This window comes from Pseudomyrmex gracilis, unplaced genomic scaffold (assembly GCF_002006095.1).
Source record: "Pseudomyrmex gracilis isolate BER0280 unplaced genomic scaffold, ASM200609v1 scaffold_196, whole genome shotgun sequence".
NCBI lineage: Eukaryota > Metazoa > Arthropoda > Insecta > Hymenoptera > Formicidae > Pseudomyrmex > Pseudomyrmex gracilis.
The window spans coordinates 156,253-184,006 of NW_018020780.1; the positions used below are offsets into that span (position 1 = coordinate 156,253).

At 41.4% G+C, this 27,754-nt stretch overlaps 7 protein-coding genes across 8 annotated transcripts in view; 6 read left to right on the forward strand and 1 right to left on the reverse strand.

Annotated features, from left to right (window-relative positions):
• LOC109858257 (zinc finger protein 62-like) overlaps positions 1–8,322 on the forward strand; it is a 41,365-nt gene extending 33,043 nt beyond the window's left edge. The window contains exons 5-7 of the mRNA XM_020435334.1: positions 3,652–4,747; positions 4,831–4,859; positions 5,787–8,322. Coding sequence (XP_020290923.1) covers positions 3,652–4,747; positions 4,831–4,859; positions 5,787–7,278 — 2,617 coding nt within the window. The 3' untranslated portion in view covers positions 7,279–8,322. The remainder of the gene's footprint in view (positions 1–3,651; positions 4,748–4,830; positions 4,860–5,786) is intronic.
• LOC109858278 (PR domain zinc finger protein 5-like) lies at positions 7,812–11,689 on the forward strand. The gene is made up of 4 exons (XM_020435366.1): positions 7,812–7,917; positions 9,841–9,895; positions 9,952–9,972; positions 10,462–11,689. The coding sequence occupies exons 1-4, from the start codon at positions 7,812–7,814 to the stop codon at positions 11,546–11,548; spliced, it is 1,269 nt and encodes a 422-aa protein (XP_020290955.1). The 3' UTR covers positions 11,549–11,689.
• A 48-nt stretch (positions 11,690–11,737) lies between these two features.
• LOC109858264 (zinc finger protein 525-like) lies at positions 11,738–13,651 on the forward strand. Its single transcript, XM_020435348.1, has 2 exons — positions 11,738–12,059; positions 12,374–13,651. The coding sequence occupies exons 1-2, from the start codon at positions 12,049–12,051 to the stop codon at positions 13,407–13,409; spliced, it is 1,047 nt and encodes a 348-aa protein (XP_020290937.1). The 5' UTR covers positions 11,738–12,048; the 3' UTR covers positions 13,410–13,651.
• Positions 13,652–13,976: 325 nt separating this feature from the next.
• LOC109858279 (oocyte zinc finger protein XlCOF26-like) lies at positions 13,977–14,909 on the forward strand. Its single transcript, XM_020435367.1, has one exon. The coding sequence runs from the start codon at positions 13,977–13,979 to the stop codon at positions 14,907–14,909; it is 933 nt and encodes a 310-aa protein (XP_020290956.1).
• An 861-nt stretch (positions 14,910–15,770) lies between these two features.
• Positions 15,771–16,777, forward strand: LOC109858267 (zinc finger protein 501-like). Its single transcript, XM_020435353.1, has 2 exons — positions 15,771–16,239; positions 16,424–16,777. The coding sequence occupies exons 1-2, from the start codon at positions 16,151–16,153 to the stop codon at positions 16,752–16,754; spliced, it is 420 nt and encodes a 139-aa protein (XP_020290942.1). The 5' UTR covers positions 15,771–16,150; the 3' UTR covers positions 16,755–16,777.
• A 472-nt stretch (positions 16,778–17,249) lies between these two features.
• LOC109858262 (F-box only protein 39-like) lies at positions 17,250–19,748 on the reverse strand. Of its 2 annotated transcripts, none has more exons than XM_020435342.1 (7): positions 19,364–19,748; positions 18,844–19,076; positions 18,592–18,756; positions 18,237–18,463; positions 17,844–18,002; positions 17,497–17,661; positions 17,250–17,421 (listed from the first exon to the last, which is right to left on the reverse strand). In XM_020435342.1, the coding sequence occupies exons 1-7, from the start codon at positions 19,553–19,555 to the stop codon at positions 17,270–17,272; spliced, it is 1,293 nt and encodes a 430-aa protein (XP_020290931.1). In that variant the 5' UTR covers positions 19,556–19,748; the 3' UTR covers positions 17,250–17,269. The 2 variants fall into 2 exon arrangements, with proteins under 2 accessions (XP_020290931.1, XP_020290932.1); XM_020435343.1 differs by having other exon boundaries at positions 18,844–19,091; positions 19,364–19,439.
• Positions 19,749–20,933: 1,185 nt separating this feature from the next.
• LOC109858256 (2-oxoisovalerate dehydrogenase subunit beta, mitochondrial) lies at positions 20,934–26,616 on the forward strand. The gene is made up of 8 exons (XM_020435332.1): positions 20,934–21,557; positions 21,876–21,953; positions 22,323–22,525; positions 22,645–22,800; positions 23,553–23,724; positions 24,265–24,410; positions 25,834–25,920; positions 26,397–26,616. Exons 1-8 carry the CDS (start codon positions 21,419–21,421, stop codon positions 26,535–26,537), a joined length of 1,122 nt encoding a protein of 373 aa, XP_020290921.1. The 5' UTR covers positions 20,934–21,418; the 3' UTR covers positions 26,538–26,616.
• The last annotated feature ends 1,138 nt before the right edge of the window (positions 26,617–27,754 follow it).

Below are 27,754 nucleotides of genomic sequence, written 5' to 3' on the forward strand. Positions count from 1 at the left end.
CCGGGCTGTCCTACGCGCGTAAGACAGCCCGATGCACGCTTATTCGCGGATCTTTGTTAATTAAAATCTCGGTAACTATTGCGAATCTAGCAAAATGGTATAGGACTTTACACCTTAGTTTTATTCCTTCTACCTGTGTACGAGCGATGTTAAACCAATTCTGGGACACCCTGTATATAAAATATGTATATATAATATATATATACAACATGACTCAAAACTTAAACAAGTAGTGCATACAATATTACAAAGAATTTTTTATTACGAAATTTATACATAAAATTCCTCTTTTATATCTCTCTCTTGTTGTATCTTATTCTACGCTTCTGTACTGTTACATCGGATACTTTACTGTCTACATGACATGTACGTTCGACACACGTGTTTGTTTGTTTTTTTTTTTTTTGTCAAGTGTTAGTGATGTTTTGTCACACATTGTGTTACTGACATAGCAATTTGTTTATCAAAGTTTATTTGCCAATCAAAGAAGACCTCACATTAAAACAGATCTTCAAGATAATTTCAAAATAATTTTACTGACGTAATACAGAGACATTCAAGCTTCAAATGGTTACTTTTTATGTTACAGTATCTTTTATATACATTTAGTGCGAAATGTGTACATTTATAAGTCAGACTTAGTTGATTCTTAGACCTAGCTACGACTTCGTTCTCCATCAATTATATACACGTACAAAGTCTGTAAGTTATTATAAATTTTGTTAGTGTTTTATTATGTAAGAATAACTGTGAATGTCGTCGCTATTGATTCAATTAATTTTAAGGGATTAGAGAGAAAGTTGTTGTGTGAATCTTGTTAAAATTATATAAATAATTATCAAAATCTCTGAAACAGTGTTTTATCCGATACGCACCTCATCCATTCATATACATATACATATATAAAAAACAAAAATTCTTATTTTTCCTGGAATTCAAACCAAATGTTCGTCTGTAGATTAGAAAGATCTTCAATCTTGTAAATATACTATTGTAAATCTCTCGTCATTTGATAATAAAATTTCCTAACATATTGTATAATTTTCAGGATCTTAAACGGGATTGGACGTTTTCTGTTTGGGAAAGAATCTATTCAGATGCAACCGTGGCAAGTAGTCGATTTGGAAGGATGTCTCTATTATGCCTTCCTTCCAGTGAATCAGACACCAAAGATGTTAGAAGAGAGTCAACAAGAAGACCAAAAGCAAACTATGAACACGTGGAGCACCGACGTAGAAGGCAATAAAGATTTTGTATTCACCAGAGTGGAAGATGATAAGACGCAAGAGGACATAATGGGCGAGTTTCCCGTCAAGATAGAAAGCGAAAACTCAATGTTGATGAATGAAGAGGAGGAAGAAAATGTTTTGAAAGACGGGGAGATTTACGTTGAAGAGGAGGAGGAAAACGTCTTTTCCTGCGAGAAGTGTAACATTTATTTCCCGATTATGAAAATGCTGCAGAAGCATTTGGATACGGTGCACAAAAACGGACAGACCGACGGGCAGGACGACGGGCAGGACGACGAGAAGAACGTGATGTACAGATGCGAGTTCTGCAATTTCGAGAGCAACAACAAATCGACCTTCTCGTCGCACGTCAGCAGAAAACATCCCCGGGATCACGTGTTAATGCAAAAAGGCCAAAAGCGCAAGAAGAGTGCAAACAGCAAATCGGACGAATGTTTGTGTGACGTGTGCGACTTTAGATGCCAAAGCCGACGGCGATTGCAGGAGCACATGGACCGAAAGCACGGGTCCGAGTACAAATATAGTTGCGAATACTGCGGCAAAAGATTCAAAGTGAAGGGTGACATGAGGCTGCACATACGCTTCAAGCACAAGGAGAGTCCGATAATCTGCGACGTCTGCGGCAAAACCTGCTCCAACAGCAATTCGCTTTACGTGCACCAGAAGTGGGCGCATTTCAAGCCGAAGTACGAGTGCCCGATCTGTCATAGACGCATGGTCTCGCAGGAGAATCTGGATCAGCACATTCTGCTGCAACACGAGCGCAGGGAGTGCTTCGTGTGCGAGGAGTGCGGCAAATCCTTTACGGAGAATCATCGTCTGAAGCAGCACATGATGATTCACACTGGCGACCGGCCTCATCCCTGTCACATCTGCGGCAAGGCCTTCGCCCGCAGGACCGCTTACAGACAACATCTGTTGCTCCACACGGGAGCACGGCCGTACATATGTGATATCTGCGGCAAGGCCTTCACACAAAAGCCCGGATTGATATGCCACCGGAAGTCACATCCCGGCGTGCACCCACCCCTGCCGGTTGTGTACATCGACCATATTATTAACGATTTTATGAAAAAGGAGAAGGCGAATATTAAAAACGAACAGAGTTCTTGATGTTCTACTTAAACTCGGAAAATTCAAAGTTTTTATAATTTTGTTCAAGCCTTTTAGTTTTGAACACCGTGTATACAATACACACACAATCGTCAAAAATGATGTTTTTCTCGAAGTTTGTCTCGATTTTTACATATCACGTATAAGAATCGATACAGTCACTTATATGTTGAATTCTTATATATAATAAAAACAATATTTCTCATACAGATAAATAACAAGCCAACTGAGCAGTGTAAAAGCGATGTCGCAGGTTAAGTGTTGACTTTACATAAAAATGATGTAAAACAAAGTAACGAGTATAACTATCGATATTAAATAATTGCTAATAAAAGAAAAACGAAATAGTTATACGAAACTGTTGTGTCTAAAGATACATGTAAATTATCATAACGTGTTAAATATAATAAGTAAAACACACAAAACAGAACTGTATTGCATTTTAATAAAGAAAACCATATGTGAGACACTGTAAATAAAAATTTCATATGTTCTGAGAGGAAGAAAAAGCCCGTCGTATATGGATGAACTCGTTATCTGGTTTTATCTGATCGTATGTAATTTATGTGTAATCACATACGAGACTGAGACGTTCGTGTATGATTTCCACATAATTATATATTGAACTTGTTCATATACAAAGAATTTTTTCCTGAGTTGTTTCCGCGCGGAAACTTCAATTATTGAATCTCGACCAACTGGTTTTCACAAGCTACAGCTGTTTTGAGAAAATGTCTTTACGAATAGATTTAATTTTTTATGTCATACAAGATTTTTACTACGTAAAAATATCTTTATAACCACAAACGCGTAACCGTACAAGAACGGTCACGTGCACGTGACACGAGTAATTGGTGCGTGCGTGAATAAATTTATCGATTATGATAATTTAAAATTTTTTACTGTCTCTATCTCTATCTTTTTCTTTCTACGTCTTTCTGTTTCTATAATTTAGTGAATATTGAAAAAGTTTGTGTTTTGAAATTGGGAAACATTTGTTACCGCATTATGTTTGCGCTGACTTTTGTAAGAAAATGAATATATATATATATATATATATATTGCGACGAATAGATATTGTTTTACGTGTTAAACCGCATATCCTTTCTGTACTTAATATTGTTTCTCTGTTTTTTACATCCCAAGAGAAGGGAGACTTAAAATAGTACTAAACTCACTTGCGCAAGAGTGTTTTCACAGACTTTGTATTTGAATGTAAGTAATCAAAGATACGACAAATTCCCGAACTGTGGAACTGTAATAAAGATGTTCTTTTGTGATGTTGTAGGAAACAACAAGGGGGACGATCGGTGGACAAGTCCGTCAAGAAAGTAACAATTAGACTCAGAGACATAGCGTCTATCACTGAAGGCAGAAAAAGTGAAACCAAGAACATCTGCAAAACCGTGGTGTTGAAAGGCAATGTCGCTTCTACGCATTTTCTAAACAAGTACTTGATACTGCCCGTAAGTGAGGAACGCAAGTTCGCGCACGTAAAGAAAATCAAAACCACGACGAAGAAGGAAACACCCACCACCACGTTCTCTGACGCAGAACCGCGCAATCAAGAAGCTATCTCGTGCACGAGGTGCAATTTTCGATGCAAAAAGAGATCCACGTTGATCGCGCATCTGGCCGAGAAGCACGAGGAGACCGCGACCGACGACATAGTTGCCAAAAACATGGCCGTCGACGATATAGTCGACAACGACGCGGTCGCCAACAACGAGCCCGAGTTCGTATGCTCCATATGCGCGCAGATATTCGCTCGCAAGGAGACTCTGAACTCGCACTTCGTGCGCAAACACACGTACTCGTACAAGTACTCGTGCAATTTCTGCGACAAGAAATTCAAGATCAAGGGCGATCGCACGACGCACATCAGGCTGAAGCACATAGAGACGAACGTGATTTGCGACGTGTGCGGCAAGAGCTGTCGGAACAGTCACAGCCTGTACACCCATCAGAAGCACGCCCATTACAAGCCCAAGTACGAGTGTCCGATCTGCAAGAGACGCGTGGTCTCGCAGAAGAATCTGGATCGTCACATAGTGACGCAGCACGAAAAGAAGGAGAAGACGATGTGCGAGGAGTGCGGCAAGACCTTTCAGGAGGGCTACGATCTCAGAAAGCACATGAGGATTCACACGGGCGACAGGCCGTACAAATGCACGGAATGCGAAAAAGCCTTTGCCAGACACAGTAGCCTCAGTCAGCATTTGCTTCTGCACACCGGCGAACGGCTCTACAAGTGCGACGTGTGCGAAAAGGCGTTCACGCAGAAGGCTGGTCTTATTTGCCACAGAAAGACCCACTCTGGCAATCTTCCGCCACTTCCGGTGATGCACATCGATCATATACTCAAGAACAAGTTCACAAAGAAATAAAAACTACTTGAACAATCGAACGTGTTTTAATGAGATATTTACTTTGTCTTTATTTTATTTCCTGGTGTTCGATTCTCAAGTATCCATTAATTATTAGATATGGTTTAAGGTTAGTGAAGAATCGCTGAAAAATCAAATCGTGGATTTTAAATATGTTGACACGACAATTTGTATTTAAGATCTTGTAAGAAGTTTTGTCACGTTATCGAACTTTATTATAGTTCATGTTTTACGCATTCGATTTTATGTATATCCGGAGAGTGTTGCAAATATAAAATAAAACAAAAACAAACAAACTACGTTAGTGTGGACAAACGAGAATGTTGTGTCTTTGCGATGTTACATATTTCACAACAGCTTAGGGTTTTTATTCTGGGAAATAAACGTGTTTTTATAATGAATGTTAAAACTGATGTGTTGCGAGGAATCACATCTCTCACGTCGTATATAAGTTACGAGCGTTATTAGTTCGCAAACCGATGTGATATCCGTTTGTATACAATTAACGCGAGCGAGTTTATATGCGAGAGGAGAAGACAACTCTCGATATTTTGTATACGTCCTGGATGTATTTCGTAGCGATTTGATTTTCTCTTTTTGCACACTTACGCAATTTATTTAGCAATAAGACAACACATGTGCGCAAATTGTCAATATATATATATATATATACATATATATACATGTATATTTCACTGGATGTTGCGATATTTTTTCTCACTTACAATTAAAGCACTCGTATATTCCGAATCTCTTTCCCGATTTTTATTTTTTTTATATTTTTTTAATTTTATTTTACTTATTGTCAGTACAACAACTTAACATGCAGGTCATAAATTTTGGGCTGCAATGCTGCGAGATCGACGAGAAAGGTAGTTTTTTCACTCCCCGTTGTGAGTACCTTCGTTGATCTGATTTTTTCTTCAAAAACAATTTTGTTTTCTAGAAAATTAATATCAAATTTTCGTAGCATAAATTCAAATGCCAAATTGTCGCAATTTCGCGTATTAATCCCTGCGTTCCTTACGTGTTTCAGGTGCGCAAAAGACGAGTACAATGCTCGGGGTATTTTTATCTTTGATAAAGAGTCCGTGGTGATGAAGAAGTGGCAGATCTTGGAATTCGACGGCAAACCGTATTACGCTTTCATACCGGAAGAGGACGCGCCTCTGATAGACGACGAGGACGCGCAGATGCGCGCGGAGGACTCGTCGTTCGAGGAGCTAGAAAGTCACGCGGACGAGGAAGAAAGCGATGTCAGGAACGGGATGAAGAAGGAGCTTTTCAAAGATGAAGTCTCGCGTTACGATTCCATAGATGAAAAATTGCAAGAGGTTGTTCTCAATGAAAGTTACGAAGAGGTAAAGCCGATTCTGTTGAACGGCGAACCCGTTGACGAGAGTAACGAATTCTATCAGTTAAAGGTGCAGGGCAATAACGTGTTCTTCGAGAAACTGTCCACGAAGGAGGAAGAGGATCGTCAAACAGAGGACGGGTCGAACGACGAGGGTGAGGTGGAGTATCTCGAGGAAGAACTGGTGAGCAATTCTGTTGACGACAACGTGGTCACGCAATCCGCGCAACCTTCTGCAAAGGGTGAGTCTATCAAGTGCAAACTGTGCTCGGAGACGTTCGTCACGGAGATATCCTGCAGAAAGCACGTAGCGTGGATTCACAAGAAGCAGAAGTGTATAAAAGAGAACGGCAGTTTCATATGCGCCGTGTGCGATTACAGCACCACGAAGAAGGCTCAGTTCGCCACGCATCTGGAGAGGAATCACGAGACCTGGTCGAGAAAACGGTCGATGAAGAGATTGTTTCCGTGCACAGTTTGCGGCTTCACCTGCAGATCTAAGCACTCTTTGCAATCACACTTTATCAGAAAACACACCGATAGATACGAGTACCAGTGTACCTTCTGCTCGAAGAAGTTCAAGGTCAAGGGCGATCTGACGAATCACGTGCGATTCCATCACAAGGAGAAGCCGGTCAAGTGCGACGTGTGCGGCAAAATGTGTCAGAACAGCAGTTCTCTGTACGTGCACCAGAAGTGGGCGCACTTCAAGCCCAAGTTCGAGTGCCACATCTGCCACAGGCGCATGGTTACGCAGGAGAATCTGGATCAACATCTGAAGACGCAGCACGAGAAGCGCGACAAGATCGTGTGCGCCGAGTGCGGCAAGACCTTCACGAAGAAGGACTCGTTCAAGAGGCACATGGTCGTGCACACGGGATGCAAACCGTACTCGTGTATAATCTGCAGCAAACCGTTTGCCCGAAGATCGCAGTTGCGACAGCACTTGCTCATTCACACCGGCAAGCGACCGTTTGTGTGCGACATCTGCGGCAAAGCGTTCACGCAAAAGCCGGGTCTGATCTGTCACAGGAAAACTCATCCCGGCACCCATCCGCCCTTGCCCGTCATGCCGATCGGCGACATCGTCAAGGAATTTACCGAGGGATACGCGCAGGAGAACGAGTCTAACGCGCAGGACAACGAGGAGGAGAAGATCGACGAGGAAACGTGAAAATTCACCGTTCGATTCGCCAAACGTGTGAAGCCAGGTGATTTTTCTGCGCAAGACTTCAATGACACTTCAATGTCGGATTAAGAGCAAACAGTTACATTCGGTTGTTCGCTGCTGGAAGCGATTGAAGTCCGATGCGATTGTATAGTAAATACAAATATATATAGAGTCAAACAAAGTTCTTGTTCTCACCTTGCTTACACGCGAACCTTTATTGTAATCTTTACGTAACCTGAAGTTGTTTTGCAGACGCATTGCTAGATGACGAAAGTGTATCACAATCTATAGATATGTTGTATCTGCTTTTAAAGATTTTGTCGCATCTCCTAATTTTAGAAGATGAAAGTTTTTTTTTTTTAATAACTAGATTCTAGTACTTGCAGTCAGGTTCTGTTGAGAAAGTCAATAAAAGCTAATATTTGTGGCACTTATACTTTATTGAAATCTTCGTGCAAAAATCAGATTTTTTTTCGATTTCCGTTTAAGAGTAAAGCCCGCGGCGCGCGATATTTGTTTCTCGTGTGCCGAATCGTATGAGCAGAATCGATCAATTGCTTGATCTTGAATTCGTGGAATTGTTGCTCGCGTGCGATCCAGCGCGAAGACGAGTATTGCGTGCCGCGGGCTCGAGTCAGGATCGTAAGAATCGTTGAATTATCGAGCAATTGTGTGCTTCTTCGATTAAATCACTTTTTGATTGTTGCTCTGTTGTGACACCAAAGACAACTTTAGATTTGGCTATCGCGTAAAATTCTCGAAGTCGAGATTCCACTCGAAATGATTTCGATTTTTTTTTTCGTCTTTCCTTTTTCTTTTTGTTTCGAGAGAAAAGAAACAGACGATACAGTAATGGTGAAAATTGATTCCGAAAAGTTACATAAATAGGTAAAAAAAACAAAAACTCCATGATCGCAAATTCTACATCTGAGTGACTGCTGTGTGATTTTACGGATTCCAATCGGAATACTTTTGAATTGCGCCGTGTTTTCTTATTTATTTATTATTTTTTTTTTTTTAAAGGAAGAGGAAAAATGAAAATTAATCGAATACATTTCGAGTTAAATCGATTCCGAAGAGTAGCGCAACAAAGTTGGTTACGTATTGTATGAATACACGGCAATCTTATATAAAATTGTCTCAATTATCATTGTCTTTGTCTCACAAGATATCGAATTGGTTTGTTGTACGCAGAACTTTTTTCCCTGTATCTCCAAAAGATCGAACAATTGGATACGCTGATTACGAAATAAATCATTTTCACTAAAACTTCGAAAAGAAAACTAACAAGGAAAGGCTCGAGACGGATTCGGATCATCGATTTGCTTCAAATTTTGCACATTGGATCCGAACGTCTGAGCCTCTTCTTGAATAAAACAATATGGACTTTTACTACAGAAGACGCGTTGTACAGAAGACGATTATTGTTGAGAATGTTTCGGTGTAACGTGTGTGTCAAAGCCCATCTAGAGAAGTTAACAATCGGTGCCAGAGAAGCAGCGAAAAAATTGTCTGTATATCGAAATTTTTTAAGAATAACTAAATAGATACGAGAAACAAACTAGACATAAACTATACGTGTAAACTGTACAGAGCGTATATAAGTAACAATTAGCAATTGTATAAATATTGTACTTTTTAAATACAGAAATGCTATTTTCCGTTCGCCGTTTTACTCGGACTTCTCTGATCGATTTTTGAATATTTTATCACGAGTGAAAAACCAAACTTTTGTTTATTTCTTTAAAGTGATTTGAAAAAAATAAAATAAAATAAAAATATATAACAAATATATTATAGCGTTTTTTTGTCAAAAATTACAGATACATCAGTTTTGCCGATTATTTATTTCATCAATTCAGTAATCTCTTTTTACGGTGTCTAATTAAAAACATTTTACATAAAGAGAAGCTGTTGTGCGACAGACAATAATTTTTATCACTGTATTACTGTGTTTTTATATTTCGTTAAAGAGAAGCGAGTGGCGCTCGGGTGAGGTTTTTCTATACACCGTTCCTTCTTGTTACAAGCGCACCTTCGCAGAGAAAATAGCAACGAGAACGAGGAGGTAGAGAATGTGATACAACAATACATATCCGCTCGATCTCTCCGACGATGTATAACATCTCGTCGCACATTAAAGCGATTTTTCATCTTCACGCGCGATACACGTCAATCTTACAACAACTCGTCTTTGTGAGTAGTTGTGTAGTTTAACAGTTTTTTAACGTACGAAGGATAAAGTACACACACACATTTGTAACATGACACGCACATGTAACATAAACTTATTTTTTTAAAACAGTTATACTTCCGCACCAACGGTAAAAATTTAGGATTAATTTCTTTGCGGGTATAAAATACGTAGAATTTTTATCTGAAAGATACTTACGACGTAATTTCTGTAAATTGTCCTGAACCAACGTAGATGTGTCCAATTATATACATATATGTATAAAGAGTTGATATAATATGTGAAATGTTGCATTCTCTCTTATGTAAAACTCTCGATTGATTCTCGGCGCGAGAATTTTGATCTCTGCTAATTTTTTGCTGCCTCCAAAGATAAGAACAACACGTTTGTCATACGCACCGTTGCTAATCACAATACCAGAGATAAGTATGATTTATATTATCAGTTATACATTGAAGCGTTCTTAGTGTTTCTCATTTAAGTAATCTCGAAGTGTTCGGAGTGTATGTGGACTTTTTCTTTGAAAAAAAAAATTCTTAAAAGAAGAAACAGTCTGTGTAAATCCTTGAAGAAGTAACAGAAATGATCCATGTTATCTATGTCACTGATTTTTTAATAAATTTGAATAATGATACGTGTATTTTATTTTGAAAAAAATTACACATGTAAAAACCAAGGAATTTGCCACCTCTGCGTCCTTTCACTGAAAAATTCATTTGTTTATAAGCACGTTTAAATTTACATTTGTTCAAGTTTTTAACATGCTCTAGATCGTTTATTCTGATTTGAAGAAAGTTAAAGCGTGTGTGTTATAATACGTTTGAATGTGCGTAAAAAATACGTATTATCAGTTCAACTTTTTCGGACATTTATAATTTTGTTACTGTTAAAAAAAAAAAAAAATTAGTAATTTTTAAAGATACTATTTTTATTTGTTTTTGTATGTTTAAAAAAATACTTTAGTTTTTCATTAACAGTTCTTTATGTTGTAGGCTACCGAACGTTCTGGGAGTTGAAATCAAACAGGAAGACTATCGAGAACCCGAAGCAGTCTTCGTCGCATCGATTGAGGAAGGATTTACGAGTGTCGCTGAGGCCAACAACACAAGCAAGGCGAGCAGTAGAAGCAACACAGGAACTGTAAGGGAATTGCGTGTTCATTTGGCGTGCGACGTTTGCTCCTCTCTGTTCGAAACGAGCGCGGAGCTGAAGAAACACATGTTGCGTCACAAGTACAAATGCAGACTCTGCGACAACAGTTTCTCGGCGGCGAATACTCGGGACAATCATCTGATCCATGTTCACGGCGAGCCCAAGTATTCCTGCAAAATGTGTCGCTTTGTCACCTGGACCAAAGCCGACATCAAGGAGCACATGATCACGAAGCATTTGGATCCGTTTTGCAGCACCTGCAAGCTGTGCGACAAGCAGTTCCAGACGAGATTTCGCATCGAGAAACATTATCTCAGATTTCACACCACCTTGACCGTAGGCTGCACGATCTGCAAACGCAGCTACAAGAGCTACGTGACACTGAACTCGCACATTAAACTCACGCATCTGAAATCCGGTTACGAATGCAAAATCTGCACCCGACAGCTCACCAGTGTGGCTTTTCTAGAGATGCACATGCGCAGCCACGAGGGCAAAAAGCGCAAAAACACGTTGCAGGCGGAGATTTGCACGACCTGCGGCGAGGTGTATCACAACAGACGTAATCTGACCGAGCACGTAGCCTTGGTTCACGGCAAGTTTTATCCACACGTTTGTCCGATCTGCAAGAAAGCCTTCGCCAGACGTGCGAATCAGGTGTACCACATTTTAACCGTACACATGACCAATGTATACGAGTGCGATGTCTGCGGGGTGAAATTTCCGCGAAGGGAAAATCTGCTTACTCATAGAAAACGAGACCATTCCGAGATTGAAGGATTAGGAACAGTACCTGACGTACCCATAAGGGGACTTGTGGGCGAATTTGTCAGAAATTACATAAATAATCAAAAAACTTCACACAGTGGCGACAACTTACTGTTGGTTAGATCCGAGTTGGAAGTCCCAATGATTATTGGCGATTGATAACATCATTCGCGTGAAAATTATCAGATTAAAAAAAAAAAAAAACTTGTGTCTCTCTAGTTGTTCTTATTTAGAAAACTTAAAACAAAACGTATTATTATTGCGTTATTTGATGTTATTGCTACGTATAATTTCTTCTTAAAAAAAACGACTATGTTTCTATTGCGTTTTGTAAGAAATAAAAATGTAATTTTTTATATAAAACATTGTAAAAACTTTGTCCAGTCAAAGAAGTTGAGAAAATATATAAGATCACTTTTTTCAATACTTTTGCTCAAGTTATTCCACTCTACACGATCTATTCCTGGTATATATTCACTATTTGCACTGTCAGGTAAGTTATAACAACCTGCCGTCATAAGTAGCCGTCAATGATGATACACTGATTTTTTACGCATTCTTTTTTAGGTGGACCGAGTATTTTGTGTCGTATTTATGAGTGTTGCGAGTGTTCTCGCTGATATCGAATACGAAATTTTTCTCTCTCAGCACACCTCTAAATGTTACGAAGGTAACTTGAAAAGACAAAGTACATAAAACACTTTAAATATTTATCAATAAAATGCTTTGGATAGATAGGTAGATATTTATATTTATTGACTCTCCTAAGGATTGCAATTTAAAATGCTTTGAATATTTATTTTATCAATAAAGCACTTTGAATATTTATTAAACTGTCTACGCAGTGGAATTGTCAAACCGTTCCTATTTTCTTCTGCATTGGCTAAACCTCGATGAGGTTTCAATCAATAGAGTAAAATAATTATTGTCCCGACTTAATTATCGTACCGCCAATAATAACGCCAAGTTTTTCTTGTGTTTTAGCGTAACGGATCTGGTAAACCTTGAGTTCGGTGTTGTCAAAATGGTAGTAGCGACTGGCGAAAGACAAGAAGAGACAAAAGAGGAGATAAGAGAGATAAAAGAAAAGGTAAAAGAGGAAGCATCGGTAGAGACGAGCACGGTGATAGAATGGGTTCCGCAAATTGTATCCAAGAAGACTGAATCGAAGGTCAAAAGAACGGTGGAGTGCGACCACTGTCACCGCAAGTTCTTGAAGAAGAGCAACCTCGCCACGCACATGAAGCAGCACAGGTACCAGTGTCCCGACTGTCCGAAAAGTTTTAGCCGCCGGCCTTATCTGATCGCCCACATCGAGAAGCACCACATGGAGCAGGTATACGAGTGCAGCAAGTGCAAGTACAAAAGCAACAACAAGGGCACTCTGAAGAATCACTACATACGGCTGCACACGAGCAATTTCGACTACGCGTGCCACATATGCGGCAAGCAGTTCAAGATAAAAAAAACCTTGAATCACCACGTGAAGCAGAACCACAGCGAAGTTGCTCCGCCGATCGTGTGCGACGTGTGCGGTCACTTGTGCAAGAACCTCCACGCGCTCAAGGCGCACATAAAGTACAAGCACGACAAGCCGGCGTTTACCTGTCGGATATGTCGACGGGGCATGACCACGCAGGAGAATCTCGACCAGCATCTCATGTGGCACGAGACCAAGGAGAAGGTGCTGTGTTCGTCCTGCGGCAAGAGGTTCCGCCGCCGTGATCTCGACTCACACATGAGAGTGCACACGGGGGTGAAGCCGTTCCCGTGTCCCGTTTGCAGCAAGACGTTTCGACGCCTAACCACGCAAGAGCAACACGTGTTGATCCACACCGGAAAGAGGCCCTACATCTGCGATATTTGCGGCAAAGCGTTCGCCCAAAAACCCGGTTTGATATGTCACCGAAAGAGACATCCGGGCCCGCTGCCCCCCTTACCTGTAATTTCCATCAAGAACATTGTCACGGAGTTTACGAAGGAGTACGTGACGAAAAAGGCGGATATCAAGACCGAATGAATAATTCGACACACATAGCATAATATATTTTTTTAATCTCTTGCTGCGAAGTGATTCTGATTGTCAGTGTTTTATCATTCCTCTGACGGCCGGAAATTATGCTTTGCATTTTTTATATGGGCGTTTGCTGCTATCAACTATTTAATTAATGTTCGAATTCGTCTCGTTCAAATCTCTGTGGAAGATTCAAGTGAAGGGATATCGAAGAGATATGTGTGGCAATAAATTTAATAAAACACGAACAATCTGTACATGTTGGCTCGTTCTTGAAATCCCGATTTATCTTTTCACGAGCTTATTTATTTACGAATAACTCGAGTTTCTATTTTGAAAAATGAACAAAAGATTTCATACTTCGTGAGTGTGCGTAAACAAATCAGAGACTTAACATAAAAAGATCATATATAACAAACAAGGTCAGGTCTTTCAAAGAAAGTTGCTTTTTCAACAACTTGTAATACTATATATTTCTAACGTTACTTTTACTTACTGAAGACGCTGATAGAAAAGGGTAGGTAGCTTCTGTAAGAATAAAGAATTGGAAATTAAAGAAAACTTTCGTGATTTATGTTGTCTCTTGGAAGTTCTTATCGCAAGACGTGTTATTTCAGACAACGACGGGGCAAGTCGCGCTGCGTGCATCAGTGCGTCAAATGCGGAGCCGTCTTCTGTCACACGCGAAAGCTCGTGGAACATCTGAAGAATCTGCACAACATCGACCGAGCCTTCAGCTGCGACGAGTGCAGCAAGACGTTTCGCAGTCCGATGAACATAAGACGTCACAAGCTGATTCACACGGGCGAGAAGATGTTCGCGTGCGATCTCTGCGATTACCGTACCAATCAGAAGTCCAACTTGGAGTGCCATCGTCGCCGGCACGCCAAGGATTACTTCTTCAAGTGCGAGAAGTGCGACAAGGGTTTCTTCTGCAAGACCGAGTACCTGGACCACCAGATCGCGCACACGAACAAGATGCTGTATCGCTGCGAGCACTGTTCCCGACACTATCTGCACAAGAGGAACCTGATGGTGCACGTGATGTCGCATCATGCCGACAAACAGAGAAGCGTGAAAACAAAATACGCGTGCACGTTCTGCTCGGAGAGATTCGTGTACAAGAGACTGATGGACACTCACGTGAAGAATCGGCACGGGATCGCGGCCGCGCGGACGAAGTACCTGTGCGACCAGTGCGGTTCGGTATTGTCGTCTGTGAGTCGACTGTTGGCGCACAAGCGCAACCACACGGGCGAGAAGATCTTCGAGTGCGACGTGTGCGAGCAGAAGTTCACCCGCAAACAGAACCTGACCATTCACAAGCGCACGCACACCGGCGAGAAGCCGCACGTCTGCCAGCAGTGCGACGCGAGTTTCGCGCAGAGAACGACGTTCGTGCTGCATCAGCGTTCTCACACGGGAGAACGGCCTTACAAGTGCGCGTACTGCGGCAAGGGATTCGTGTCTAGCACTCTGCTCAAGAAGCATCAGAAAATTCACTAAAAAATACCCGATAAGAAATAGCACATTTGATACAAATTCATTCAGAATCTGATTTTTTGTTTTGAGGTTTGTGGATTGTTGAGGGATTGTAATATTTCTATTTTTTTTGTAATACAATGAGCACATTGACTACTCAACAACATTCAACACTTGGTACATTCTGATAATTTGTTTTTTTTTTTTTGAAACGCATTGTTTGAGATTGTGTAATATTTACATAGTTTGGAATAAAGTAACGTAAACAAGAGGAACATCGAACCGAGATTTATGTTTTAACCGTAGCCAAGCACAATCCTGTTCTTTCCGGCGTTCTTTCTGTGATGCTTTTTGTAGACATACTGTTACACCTGTCTCGATTATTGCAGCGAGTGGACGGACGACGATCAATCCATCGACATCACCGATTTCAAAATCGAAAACAAAGACCTGCCGCCGGACGTCGAGGAAAGGTGAGATATGACACGATCTTTCCGGCGAAGAGTTCGGTTTTATACAAAACAATGAATTAACTGTTTATACGTCTCTCTGTTCCTTATGTTATATCTGTCTCGATTATTACAGCGAATGGACGAACGACAATCACGTCATCAGCATTGCCGATTTGAAAACCGAAAATTCGCCGCCAAATGCCACAGAAAGGTGAGTTAGACATGATCAGAAAAAAGGTTTGCTAGAATGGCAAGAGGATTAGTTACTACATGATCAGCAAGAAAAATTTGCTGTTGAATTTTTTGTTTTGCCAATAAAATGTTTTGTTTTGATGAAACAAAAAAACAGCAAATTTGTCTTGCTGGTCACATAATAATTGTTTTTCCGTGTAGGACCGGCTCATTGCAGCCATCTCACATGTGTAAAAATTAACTCTTTATCACCTAGAACATTTGCTGTTTTTCAAACACGATTGCAGATCCAACAATAACGAGAAGATCGCAAGATGCGAGGTGTGCCGAAAGAAGTTCAAGCGCATCACCGAACTGGCCGCGCATCTGAGAACAGCTCACAATCGTTCTTCGAACGTTCGTCGACCGTTCACGTACGAGATCTACGGGACGAACTACTGCAAGAAATATTTGCTGCGCGTGAAGAAGTCGGAAACGGTGCCCTGCGACGAATGTTATCTCGCGAATATCGGCGCGCCAGACACAGCTGAGAGACACAGAAACCATCGTCATCAAGTTCCGCGAATCGCGTGTGATGTATGCAGCGAGAATTTCGCCAACGAAGTCGAACTAATCGAGCACATGACGACGCGGCACAGTTACGTGCAATATCAAGGCGATGCGTTTGCGAAGTGCGACATGTGCAACAGCTTCTTTAACAACATCACGAGGTATGTCTTTCGATAACGCATGGAAAAATTTGTGTCCTGCAAGACAATTTTACATCTGTTCTTTCTTAAATCAATGCGCGCCTCGATTCAAACGTTTCCCGACTCTCAAAACACTGATCGCACGATTATTCACGTTCTTATTGCCGTTTGTTTCTAACGATCTTCTAACTTGCTACGTACACAGTTGGGAGGAACACAATCGTCTGCATCATCACTCCGACCCTAGTCCACGGATTGTCTCGAACAACGAGCGCCAGATCGAGGAATACAACAGTCACGGAAACCGGTACGAGTGCTTCGCTTGCGACAACACCTACAAGTACAAGTTCATGCTGGAGTGTCACATGTCGAAAAAGCACAACATACGACGGCAACAGAACAGAAAGAATCACCGATACTTCTGCATTCAATGCGGCATGGAGCAAAAGACGTTGGCGGATCTCAAAGTTCATCAAAACTTGCACATCAGTGGTATACCTGTGATATGCGTAACAAGAGCGTCTTCCGTTATATAATATTGAAAAAAGCGCATACAACGACGTACAACCGAGTAATTTATTCTAACGCTGCAGTCGATTTAAAAATATAAATACTAAAAAAAAAAATAAAGTAATAAGATAAAATTATAAGTAACAAATTTATATTTTTAGATATCTATATTAGTTTTGCTTTTACTTTTAAAGCATTTGCAAGTGAAACAAATTTAGTAGTTTGAAAAAAAAAACATTACCAATCGCGACATGCAACTTATAACGTCATCCGTCAGTAGCCCGTCAATAGTTTCAGAGTACAATATTTATTATTTATATTTTTCAATTTTTTTTACACACGCACATAGTTGTTTTTTTAATTTAAAAAAGTGACATCATTTGATACAAAAAGAGACACTTTTACATAATGTAAAGCGTAGGAAAACATCGATATCAAAATGAGTGTAACATTCTTTCTTTTTTACATTAGATATCAAAATAAAACATTCTTCTTCACATCTTAAAAAAACGTCAGTTAACGCAAGTAAGAAGTGGACTCGTCAGTAAAAGAACAAAATTGACGTGGGATCTTCGACTCGAAAGTCAACTCCTTGCTCGTGCATTTTCCGATCGTACTGGTAATTAATGTCGTGCAGTATAGCGCGATTTTGAATGTTAATGTTCCGTGGCTTCATGTGTATCGTCTTAAAGCCTATATAAATTCATTTACGGTTGTATTCGTTCTCAAGCCGAGTCAAGCGATTTTATCGCGCGTGTGTGTACTTACGAGTTTTGTGCTCGGCTTGAAGCTGACATATCTCGCGCAGGGTCTCGAGACTCCTCACAATCCCGTCGTACTGTAATCGGGTCAAACGTTTGCAACGCGTCAACATGGAAACCAACAAATCGTCAAGCGATTCGCGATTGTTTCTAAGTTGCAGCATGACTTCGTCTACGAGAAGAAGAATCTTTTCAGTCAGAGGAATGCTGGTATTTTTTATAAGGATAATTTGATTGATTTAAAAAAAGAGCTAAAAACTTATGCAATTTAAAGTTGTTTTCATAAAAACACTCCGATCACACACACACACACATGTCCCTTCGAGAAGTTCGAGAGAGATGTTTGTAAAATACCTAATGTGTTTGTGTACTGAGTGATTAATAGATTAATTGTGCTTCGGAAGTTGCGGGATCTGCTCTGGTCCCACACGTGTCCGCTGCACATGTGAAATTTGGCCAGAGGAACGCTGGGCAGTAGCAAGTAACACATGTCCTCGAAGTGCGAGATGTTCACTGAAAATCAAACTTGAAAAGCTAAATGGCGCGACAATTCAGACAAGTTTGCGGAAAATCGCGAGCAAATATTTGCAAAATTTAATTCTATACGCTTTCAATTGCATTTCCTTGGCTCGCGAAAAATTTGTAAAGCGAGCCACACAGCCACGAAAAATGTAACATAAAAGCAAATTCAAAGATCAAAAGAGAGAGAAACTATAGAGTCTCAACAAGCGCAACATTCAATTATACCTATGGTATAGGACACCGTCAGATCGGGACAAGCTACCACCAAGTTGCGCCAGGCAGCGTCCGCCACCGTGTGCTGCCTGGAATCCGAATCTCGTATGGACACGTACAGATGCGTCAGCGTTTTCGGCGCCCCGCTCGCGAGAGCGTTCAGAGCGTGATTCGACAAAGCCGGATAGTCTAATTTCAACAGATTCAGCGCGTGAAATCGGCCGAGCAATCGTAAATATCTATGAGATGGATGTTTATTGTATTATACATGTTGATAAATGTAATAAGATAAATGTTACGAATATAAATTCATGTACAACGCGTTAATTGTAAGTCATACACTTTCTGACGCGGACTTTCAACCTACTTCGGATTGTCGTGAGGAGCTTGCCACTCTCTGAAAGCACCGCGCAGATCCAGAGAGACCAAATGCTCGCCCGATCCCTTCGCGACCGTTCCCAATAGTCGCAGAACATCAGTGATGCCAAAGTCGGCGTTCAACAAGCTCAGGACCTCAAGACCACGTTGACCGCTGCGCAAAAAAAGAAGATAATTAGGTCAACACACGAGTGAATTCTCTCTCGACGAGATTGGCCAGAGATGCAAACAGATTGATCACCGCAGAAAACTCGCAAGCGCGCCGAGCAATACTCCTCTGTTGCCCCATTTGTAGCCGAAGACCCAATTTGTCAACGTCAACTGCCGCAGCTGTACATCCTTGGCTCGTATGATCGCGAGAAAGTCAGCGCCAGCCTCGGCCTGTGTGTTACGCACGACTCTGCATTGCCTTGGCATGATGTACGGCCGTGAAAAAGCAAGTTCCAGACTGCGCATGTGTTGCCCATACTTCGCCTATACATTTATTTTCTTTAAATTTATTTACAAATTAGGTTTTAATGGCCAGACATTTATTAGAAAAGTAAATAAAACAAAGAATTTGTTAAGAAGAGATAAAAACTAATATAATTAAAAACATTGAGAATATTATGTTTAATATTCATGTATCTAATAATTATTTCTCTTTAATAAAGTGGTCCATTGGGACATTTATCTTACGTAAATGAGATCTGTTTGATTTCTTGTGTGATTCGTGAAATTACCTTGCCGCAAAACTTAATCTAATAAACAAATTCTCTTACGGCTAATTCTCCTGCCAGAGGAAAGTCACCGCGTAGGTCACGATCGATGAATACAGTGACGGATCGCCAGAGCACAGGTGAGGACAGTGTGCGATTCCATGATCGACAGACATGACCGACGCTGACACGATCCGTGCGATTGAGATAACTGAATATTTGTGTCAATATCAGCTCCGGTAGCTGATCCCACATCTCCCGGCTTCAGCTTGGCTTGTCCTCATTTCTTCCAAGCGATTGTTGGCCTAAATACCTTCTGTTATTCGCGCGTAATTACGTGTTCTTTTCTCTGTTTGTCGAGTCGATCGCGATCGCCAAAGATGATGGATCGATTATCACGGACCAAGGTGAAGTGTATTTCGAGAGTAAAAAGTGAATATATTCGCATGGTAATTTGCTGTTGCTAGATTCATATTCGTGCCTCACCCTTCGGCAATTTATATTAATTGCTCATTTTCACTTAAAAAAATAATATAAATCTGTTCTGTCTTTTTTTTACGTTAAAAGCAATTTTTTTCGCTCATTTCTGTAGAAAATCTAACGAGATAAAATATTGTAAAGAGAATTAAATTTATTACTGATTATTTAGATGATTAAATTCATAATACTTAAATAATTTATAATAATTTAAATCTGATAAATTATTTATATAATTTTCTAATTAATTATTTAGAGTCATTAGAGCAACAACCATGTAATTTATTTTTTATTATATTTTTTCTACCAGAAAAAGCGTGTGTAAAAACATGACTGAAGTAAAGTCACGTTAGAGTCACGTGTTGGTTTTCTACTTTTCCCTCTCACTACTTAGCGTATATACTAGCTGTCATCGCGGTGGCAGGTTGTGTTCATTGACACAACACGTTAAAACAAAAATAATAATAGCATGCGCGTAGCACGCGCTTGTGTTGTGCTAGTATATCTAAATTTTTCATTATCGGGTTGGATTAGGGGTTGGACTTTTACTTTTTTACATAAAATTGTACAATGTTTATTTTAAAAACTTTACTGGCTCGAGTCTTAAATAAGTCAGAATTTATGACAATAGATTGCGCGAAACAGTCTGCGATACCGACTAATGTTACTAGGATAACATGATGTGACAAGAGTTTGATTACCAGACGAGTAGAGGGAAGAGGTGAACTAATTCGCCAGACAACTTCGCGCTATCAGAGAGACATAAGTTGAAAGAAAGTGGCACTAAGTCGATGCTTTTCTCGATAGATTTCGGCAGAAACATTGAACTTTAAGTACCGAGATCACAGACAAAAGCTCTGCCACCAGGGAAGTAGAGAGAAGAGGTGAACCAACTCAGCAGACATCGGGATCAGCATAAGTTCGACGGAGGTGACGCTTAAATAATCAGAAAGCGCTCCCGGAACGGCGTGAAATTGAACTTTTATTAACAGGAACGCAGAACGTCGCAAGAGGTTTGAGTTCTCCGAAGATGGTTCGAGTCCTCGCTAAAGGTAGTAAGAATCAGAACCACATTTTCTCTCTCTGCGATAGTTCGAGTCTTCGCTAAGGGAAATCATTGCAGTGATCTCTCTCGTCAGAGATGAAAGTTTATTTTATTCAACACTTTTGCGGGGATGAAAGACGGAAATTGCATTGAAAATCGTATCATCCGCGACATGGTGGTGACGTTGCGATTATCGAAAACTATGCGACGAAAATTCATGACTACGAGGTGAGCTCGTGTGTGTACGCACCAACACACACAAACAATGTATCTGATAAGAACTACTGAGGTCAGCGAGTTATCTCGTAAGGTTCTCGCTTCTCCCACACACTCCGGGTGTGGATCCATAGATCACTAGCCAGCATATTTTGGAACGCAGCTAAAAAAGTCAGTTTCCATTTTGATGCAACGTTCAACGCTCCCCTCCCAAGCAAAGTGTTTGATCATGCCGCGACAACGCTGTTTGCGAAATTCTAATTGAAAGATCGTTCTGGATTATTTACGCGGCTCATTGTGTGCAAATCAGGAACAAGACCTCTGTGTTATACGTCGTATACGTAGCAGAATATAAACTTTTCACGTTCGAGCGAGAAACGATGCTCGGTAAGTTGAGCGCGCGGCTACGATACGCCGGAAAAAGACTGTTTTTGAACTGCAACGCGACTTCCGCCGATTTCAAACACGTCCGACTGATCCACTTCACGTATTTTCCGAGCAACGGGCGAAATGTCGTCGGTAAGTTGATTGTTTCGAAGATATTAGTGTTGTATCATTGAAATATACTGTGAAGAGACAGTCAGCAAACATAAACACGACACACACACATATTCCTTTTAGTTGAAGTTTTAATATCAGTTTTCTCTTCCTTCTTTTGTGTATATCAGCAGAATATATCAGCATTCTGTTTCCCGTTTCTCAGAAAGAAATCCTTCACTTGACAAACAACATGCACAGTGTCATTTCGCTATTTAAATTTATATCTGTTCATATTTGTTTTTAATTTACACTTATACTTGTGTGCTATGTCATATATAAGAGAATTGTGTTTTTCAGGTGAAACTCAAAAGTTGAACATGTATCAAGCTATAAATCATGGACTTGCTCTGGCTTTGGAAAACGATCCACGCACAGGTAATAATATACAAGCTGTTGACATACTCTCTTCTTGGAATGTTCGATAAGACTATTTATTTCTGTATACGTACAGGACATATCGTAGTGCTTTCGCATAATTTTGGAACTATGTATGATATGATTTTTGTAGATATGAATTTGTTATATATCTAGTTTTTTCAATATTTTTAAAGTCACTTTTTTAAAAGTCACATTAAAAAACATTTCTAAATTGTTAACGCATATACAAATTTTTGCAAATTATATTTGTCAAAATAACTTTTATGTATCTTCTTTTTTTTTTTTAATTCTGTGCAAAAGAAATTTGCATATTTTCTGAAATAATACAACAATTCTTCACCAACACAACCTGTTTCGCGTTTTTAGTCATATTTGGCGAGGACGTGGCTTTCGGAGGTGTTTTCCGTTGCACGATGGACCTGAAGAACCGTTTCGGCGCCGCGCGCGTTTTCAACACGCCTCTCTGCGAACAGGGTATCGTCGGCTTCGGAATCGGCCTGGCCAACATGGGAGTAACGGCGATTGCCGAAATACAATTCGCTGATTACATTTTCCCCGCTTTTGACCAGGTGTGGCTTATGTTCGTTATTTATTGCGCGAACGCACGAGCAACGGATATAACAAACGATACGTAATTACATGTTGCACCACTTAAGAAAACGCACGTCATTTGTTATTTTATCCGCAGTTGGTAAACGAAGCGGCCAAGATGAGATACCGTAGCGGCGGCATGTTTGACTGCGGCAAACTTACGGTTCGCGCACCCTGCGGAGCTGTCGGCCACGGCGGTCTTTATCACTCACAAAGCCCGGAAGCTTACTTCGCGCACACACCTGGTTTGAAGGTTCGTGCAAAGTGCTAGATTTTTTTTCTCTTTAACGGATATAATTTATAAAAGGCCATTCTCTTCCTGTGTTGGCCGCAATTATTTCTCGATCTTGAAGTTAAGATAAAAAAAGAAAAACGAGTTCTTTATTGCAACGAACAATTTCGTAACACGAGATCCAAGGAGGCCGCGCAAAACTCGCGCGAAAGCTACGTCGCTAAAGTCAAATGAAATTTGTTGCAAATTCGATACAATCGTCGGTTTTTTTTAACACTTTGTTTTATATGCGCTACAAAAAAAAAACAATACAATTATATGTCAAGTATTTTCTAATTAATAGTTGTTGTATCTTTAATCTTCCATCGTGGGTGTAAATCCACGGAAGTTTTACCACCGAATTTTTTATCGCCAAGGACATTCTTCGGTATCTCCGCGATATTCCTCGTCGGCCGTGAGTTCGCGCAACTTCCACAAATTCCATGAATATTGTACGACGTGTACGCTCCGCGTATGCATGAAGAAAGTTTAGCTCACGCGCACACTATCGTACATCGGGCGATTGCGAGAGAGAAGCGTGTCCCGTAATATCGTCGATCTTTTCCCCTCCCCCAAAACCGATCAATTTCACGGTTCTTGTGAAGCGCGCGCTGTCGACGACTTCTCGTCAATTATATCGGCGAGGAGATCGCGCGAAAATCGCGGAAGAAGACTCGAGCCCGATTTTCTGATATACAGAGAAAATCCGTGATTTTTTTTTCTTTTCGTTATAGATCGTCGTGCCGCGCGGAGCGACGCACGCCAAGGGTTTGCTGCTGAGCTGCATAGACGAGCCAGATCCCTGTATCATGTTCGAGCCGAAAGTGCTTTATCGCACGGCAATTGACGAGGTGCCCTTGGAGCGCTACAAGATCGAAATCGGCAAAGCTGAGATTGTGAGGGAAGGTCAGTTCCGAGCAGTGCTCGGATATATCGTAAGATATTTTTCGCATTATACAAAGATAAGCTCCTTCCTATTTATTTCTGTTTTTTCTCGCAAACTCCTCAATGTAACAACTATGTAATTAGATCTACGCGGATGTTGCGACACACATTCGAGTCGAGGAAAAATGCGGAAACGATTACGCACACGATGAGTTGAATATTCGATTTGTAAAATTATCCTTGACGGTGTGTGAAATGCATAATGCGCACGCGCGCTCTTTACATTCGCGTGGTGGTTAAACGCACGCCCTCGATGAAAATAACGCGTGGCAAAAAGCGTTATTTATTCAAAGTCGTAGAAAGTAAAACTATTTGCATCGTATGCCCGCGCGCGCGCGCGCGCACGCGAATGTAAACTTGCCGAGCGTGTAATCGTCCTTCCATTATCCAATCGGTGATCGGCGTCGTGAGCCCGGAGGCACTCGACCGGTCCTGAAACAGGATGTTCCAGGACGACTATGTCGTATACACACATACATTTCGTTTTCTCTTCGTGTGCAGGTGACGCGGTGACGCTCGTCGGCTGGGGCACTCAGGTGCACGTACTGCTGGAGGTGGCCGATCTAGTCCGGGAGCAGCTCGACGTATCCTGCGAGGTGATAGACCTCATTTCCATCCTACCTTGGGACGCGGAACTCGTGTGCGAGGTGGGCAATTCCACATTTCTCTCTCGCGTTTATTACGAACGTTTCCTTGAGAAATACGAGAAATCGGTGTTGGCGATCGCGGACTCTCTCTTTCTCTCTCTCTCTCTCTCTGATATGCGATTATTATCGATTCTTACTTTTTTCGTTCTCGCGATGTAAAACGTGTATAGAGTCAACGCGACCGAAAACAACAACACGACGGTTTTCAGTTCGAGAAGATGATCGAGCGCGATCGTCTTGCTACAGAGGGTCTCTTTCGCGCCGATTTGCATGAGCTTTCGTACCGGCGCGAAAAAATATCGGGAGAAATCTCGCGCGTATTGTTCGTCGTCGTTCGACGTCTTCTCTCGTATAAATATCGGACGTTCGATGAAAAGTGGTCGCGGAGTCGTGCGCGCACACTCTTCCTTCGGGTTACGATAGCACGGATCGACGCTAATATCGCGCTGATTTATGCTAATCGATTTCTGGTCGCTTAATGATATGCCGCGATCGTACACGCGGTATGCACTTGCGCGCGCGCGGTCGCTCTTGTACAAACCGCCGTTGATATTATACCGCAAATGTGCGCGCAACACACACACACACACACAGAGAGACACGGGGACGACGAGAAGTGAGCGTAATTGGAAACCCGTTTCGCCGCAATTTCGATACAGTCGCGCGGATTCGCCGTTCTGTCTGCCGCGGTAGTTTCGTAAGGAGACGAGATCGCGGAAAGAACAGAAGTTCGTGAGACTCGCGCGAAAGAATTGCCGACGACGAAACAGAGCAACGAGAGCTCGTTGCCTGTCTCGTTATGATCGTGAAGAATCGACGGATTCTCACAAGAGAGAATCCAATAAGCTTGATTTAACAGTCAGGTTCAGGAGATTGATGCCGTTGACAGCGTCGAGATAATCTCATTTCGAATTGTCAATCGATTTGAAAAAAATCGGAATCGGCAGACTTTTCGTGCGCGTTGTATCCACTTCGAAAGACTCCCCTGAAAGTCGCGGGGAAGGTCGTAGACTATGCCGACTCGAAAATGTCATACGAACCAGTATCGACGTTCAGTCACGCTCACTTATCCGGTTACCTTTGTTAATAATTTACAACTGGACGCACACATACGCACGGGGAATGGTTTTTACACGCGTTTTTAATCACCAAACCGTTGTTGTTGTTGTCTCTGTACACGTTGTCGATCGTTCGCGTGTGCGTGTGTGTGTATGCGCTTGATAGCCGTTTCAAAATGGCTCGTGCCGTGTCGTTGTCGTCGCGGTAATACGTCCACTTAGCATCGGGCCGTTACACAAGTTATTATTATACCCGCAACAATATATAGGACAAAACATAAATCAGCATGCGCAAATTAAACCCAACGCCAGACTAGCGGCCGATAATAAATTACCGCGCGCACGATATGTGCGTAATGTTACAGTCGGCGAGGAAAACCGGACGCCTTGTTATCGCCCACGAAGCGCCGATGACGAACGGATTTGGGGCGGAAATAGCGGCGACCGTGCAGGTAAAAAAAAAAAAAGAAACAAATTTTGTTTTCTCCACGCAACAGAGAAATTTATGGAAAGTTCGGAGCTCGAAACAATAAGAAAAAAAACTCCCGTCATTGCGCAAGTAGAAAGGTAATATAAAGACCGATCTCCGAGAGGAACACGCAACAACCAACGTGCAGATGTAAACGCGATCCCGACGTCTGAGCCAACGCGCTAAATTGAGAGTGTTTCTCCGGTGCGCTTGAGATGTAACGTCACGTGAGATGATAACGTTACTTTACCGGACATTCGAAACCGGTTTCCAAAGTGCATTTTTTTCGCGTCTCTCTCGAATCCCATTCGGTTCGGATTATAATTCACGTTAATTGATTAATTGGTCACTCTTATTATGCAAATTAGAAACTCAGCGAGAGACTCGGAATCGGGTGTTGCGAATCAATTAAAACCGATTGTGAATTATTGTGTCTTTTTCTCTTTTGTGCACGTTCAGGCGGAGTGTTTCCTGCACTTGGAGGCGCCGGTTCGACGAGTCACCGGATGGGACTGCCCGTTCCCGCACATCTTCGAGCAGTTTTACCTGCCGGACAAGTGGCGTTGCTTCGCGGCCGTTCGGGATATTCTCAACTACTGAGAGTCAGCAGACAACAGAAACAATTTTACATTTCTGACTGTTTTTCTTCATTGATCAATAAAAACAAAAACAAAAGAAAGCGAAATTGAATTTTTGTCGGACCGCTGCGCTGGAGCGGAGCGAGCGGGATTTTGCTTTTTTAACGCGCGTAGAACTAGCACGAGCGTTGTCACACTTCCCTTCGAGCACAATATCCGTGTCCCTGACCCAGTTCTTTTTTATCGCAACCCGCATAAATCCAACATATCCTCTGTCTAAATTAATAATAAACGTGAAAGATGATACAAATCGTCGCCGGCGGCAATAACGCGCGCGCTCAACCAAGACGCGTCGGATAAATATTCGCAATCGGGATGGGATCGTCGTAGGTATCTCCGATTTTTTTTTTTTTTTTTTCACCGATAATCCAGGTCAAGTCCTTCTTTTAATAATAAAATTGCGCGCAGATTGTGCGCGCGCCATGGCAATGTAATATCTCAATCAAGGTTTCAGTCGCAGGTGCTGTCCTTTCCAGTCTAAACCTTTAGATCGCCGTGTTCCGCTTGTCAACAAAACGTAAGTTCTTGAATAACAGCGCGAAAACGATTCTTTCTTCTTCTTCTCTTTCTCTCTCTCTTTCTCTCTGTCTCTCATAAAAACAAAGAGATGTCAAACTGGTACAAATCATATCTTTTTTTTTCTTACATTCGAAAACGTAATTACGTTTTCAAATGACATTTGCGTTCGCTCGTTTTCAATTGACATTTGACTTCAACTTTATTTTTAGGCGGACTGTGCAAAAAGAAATGCGCGAATTCGTTTATTGTCATGACGCAAGGACAAGCCAATTTAAAGAAAGGGAAGTTGTGTGTACGTATGTGTGTGTGTGTATGTGCGCGCGAGATTGCGCGCTTATGGCATATTTTGTAATTTGAAAGGGAAATCACATTCTTTCACTGTATATATATTATGATACGTGAAAGTTGGCAGCGGTATACGCACACACACAGAGGAGGCGCGATTGGAGAACAAGAGAGAGAGAGAGAGAGAGAGAGAAGAAAATAGCGAAGAGAGAGGGAGAGACCCGACAGAGCTACGTGGAAGAGAGACGGAGAGAGCCCCACAGTCGCCGCCGCCGCCGCCGCCGCAAAGCATAGACTATATCGAAGGTCGACGAGTTACCTTTTTATTAGTCGATTTTTGCGAGAATAGAGCAACGGCTTTTACACGCTAACATA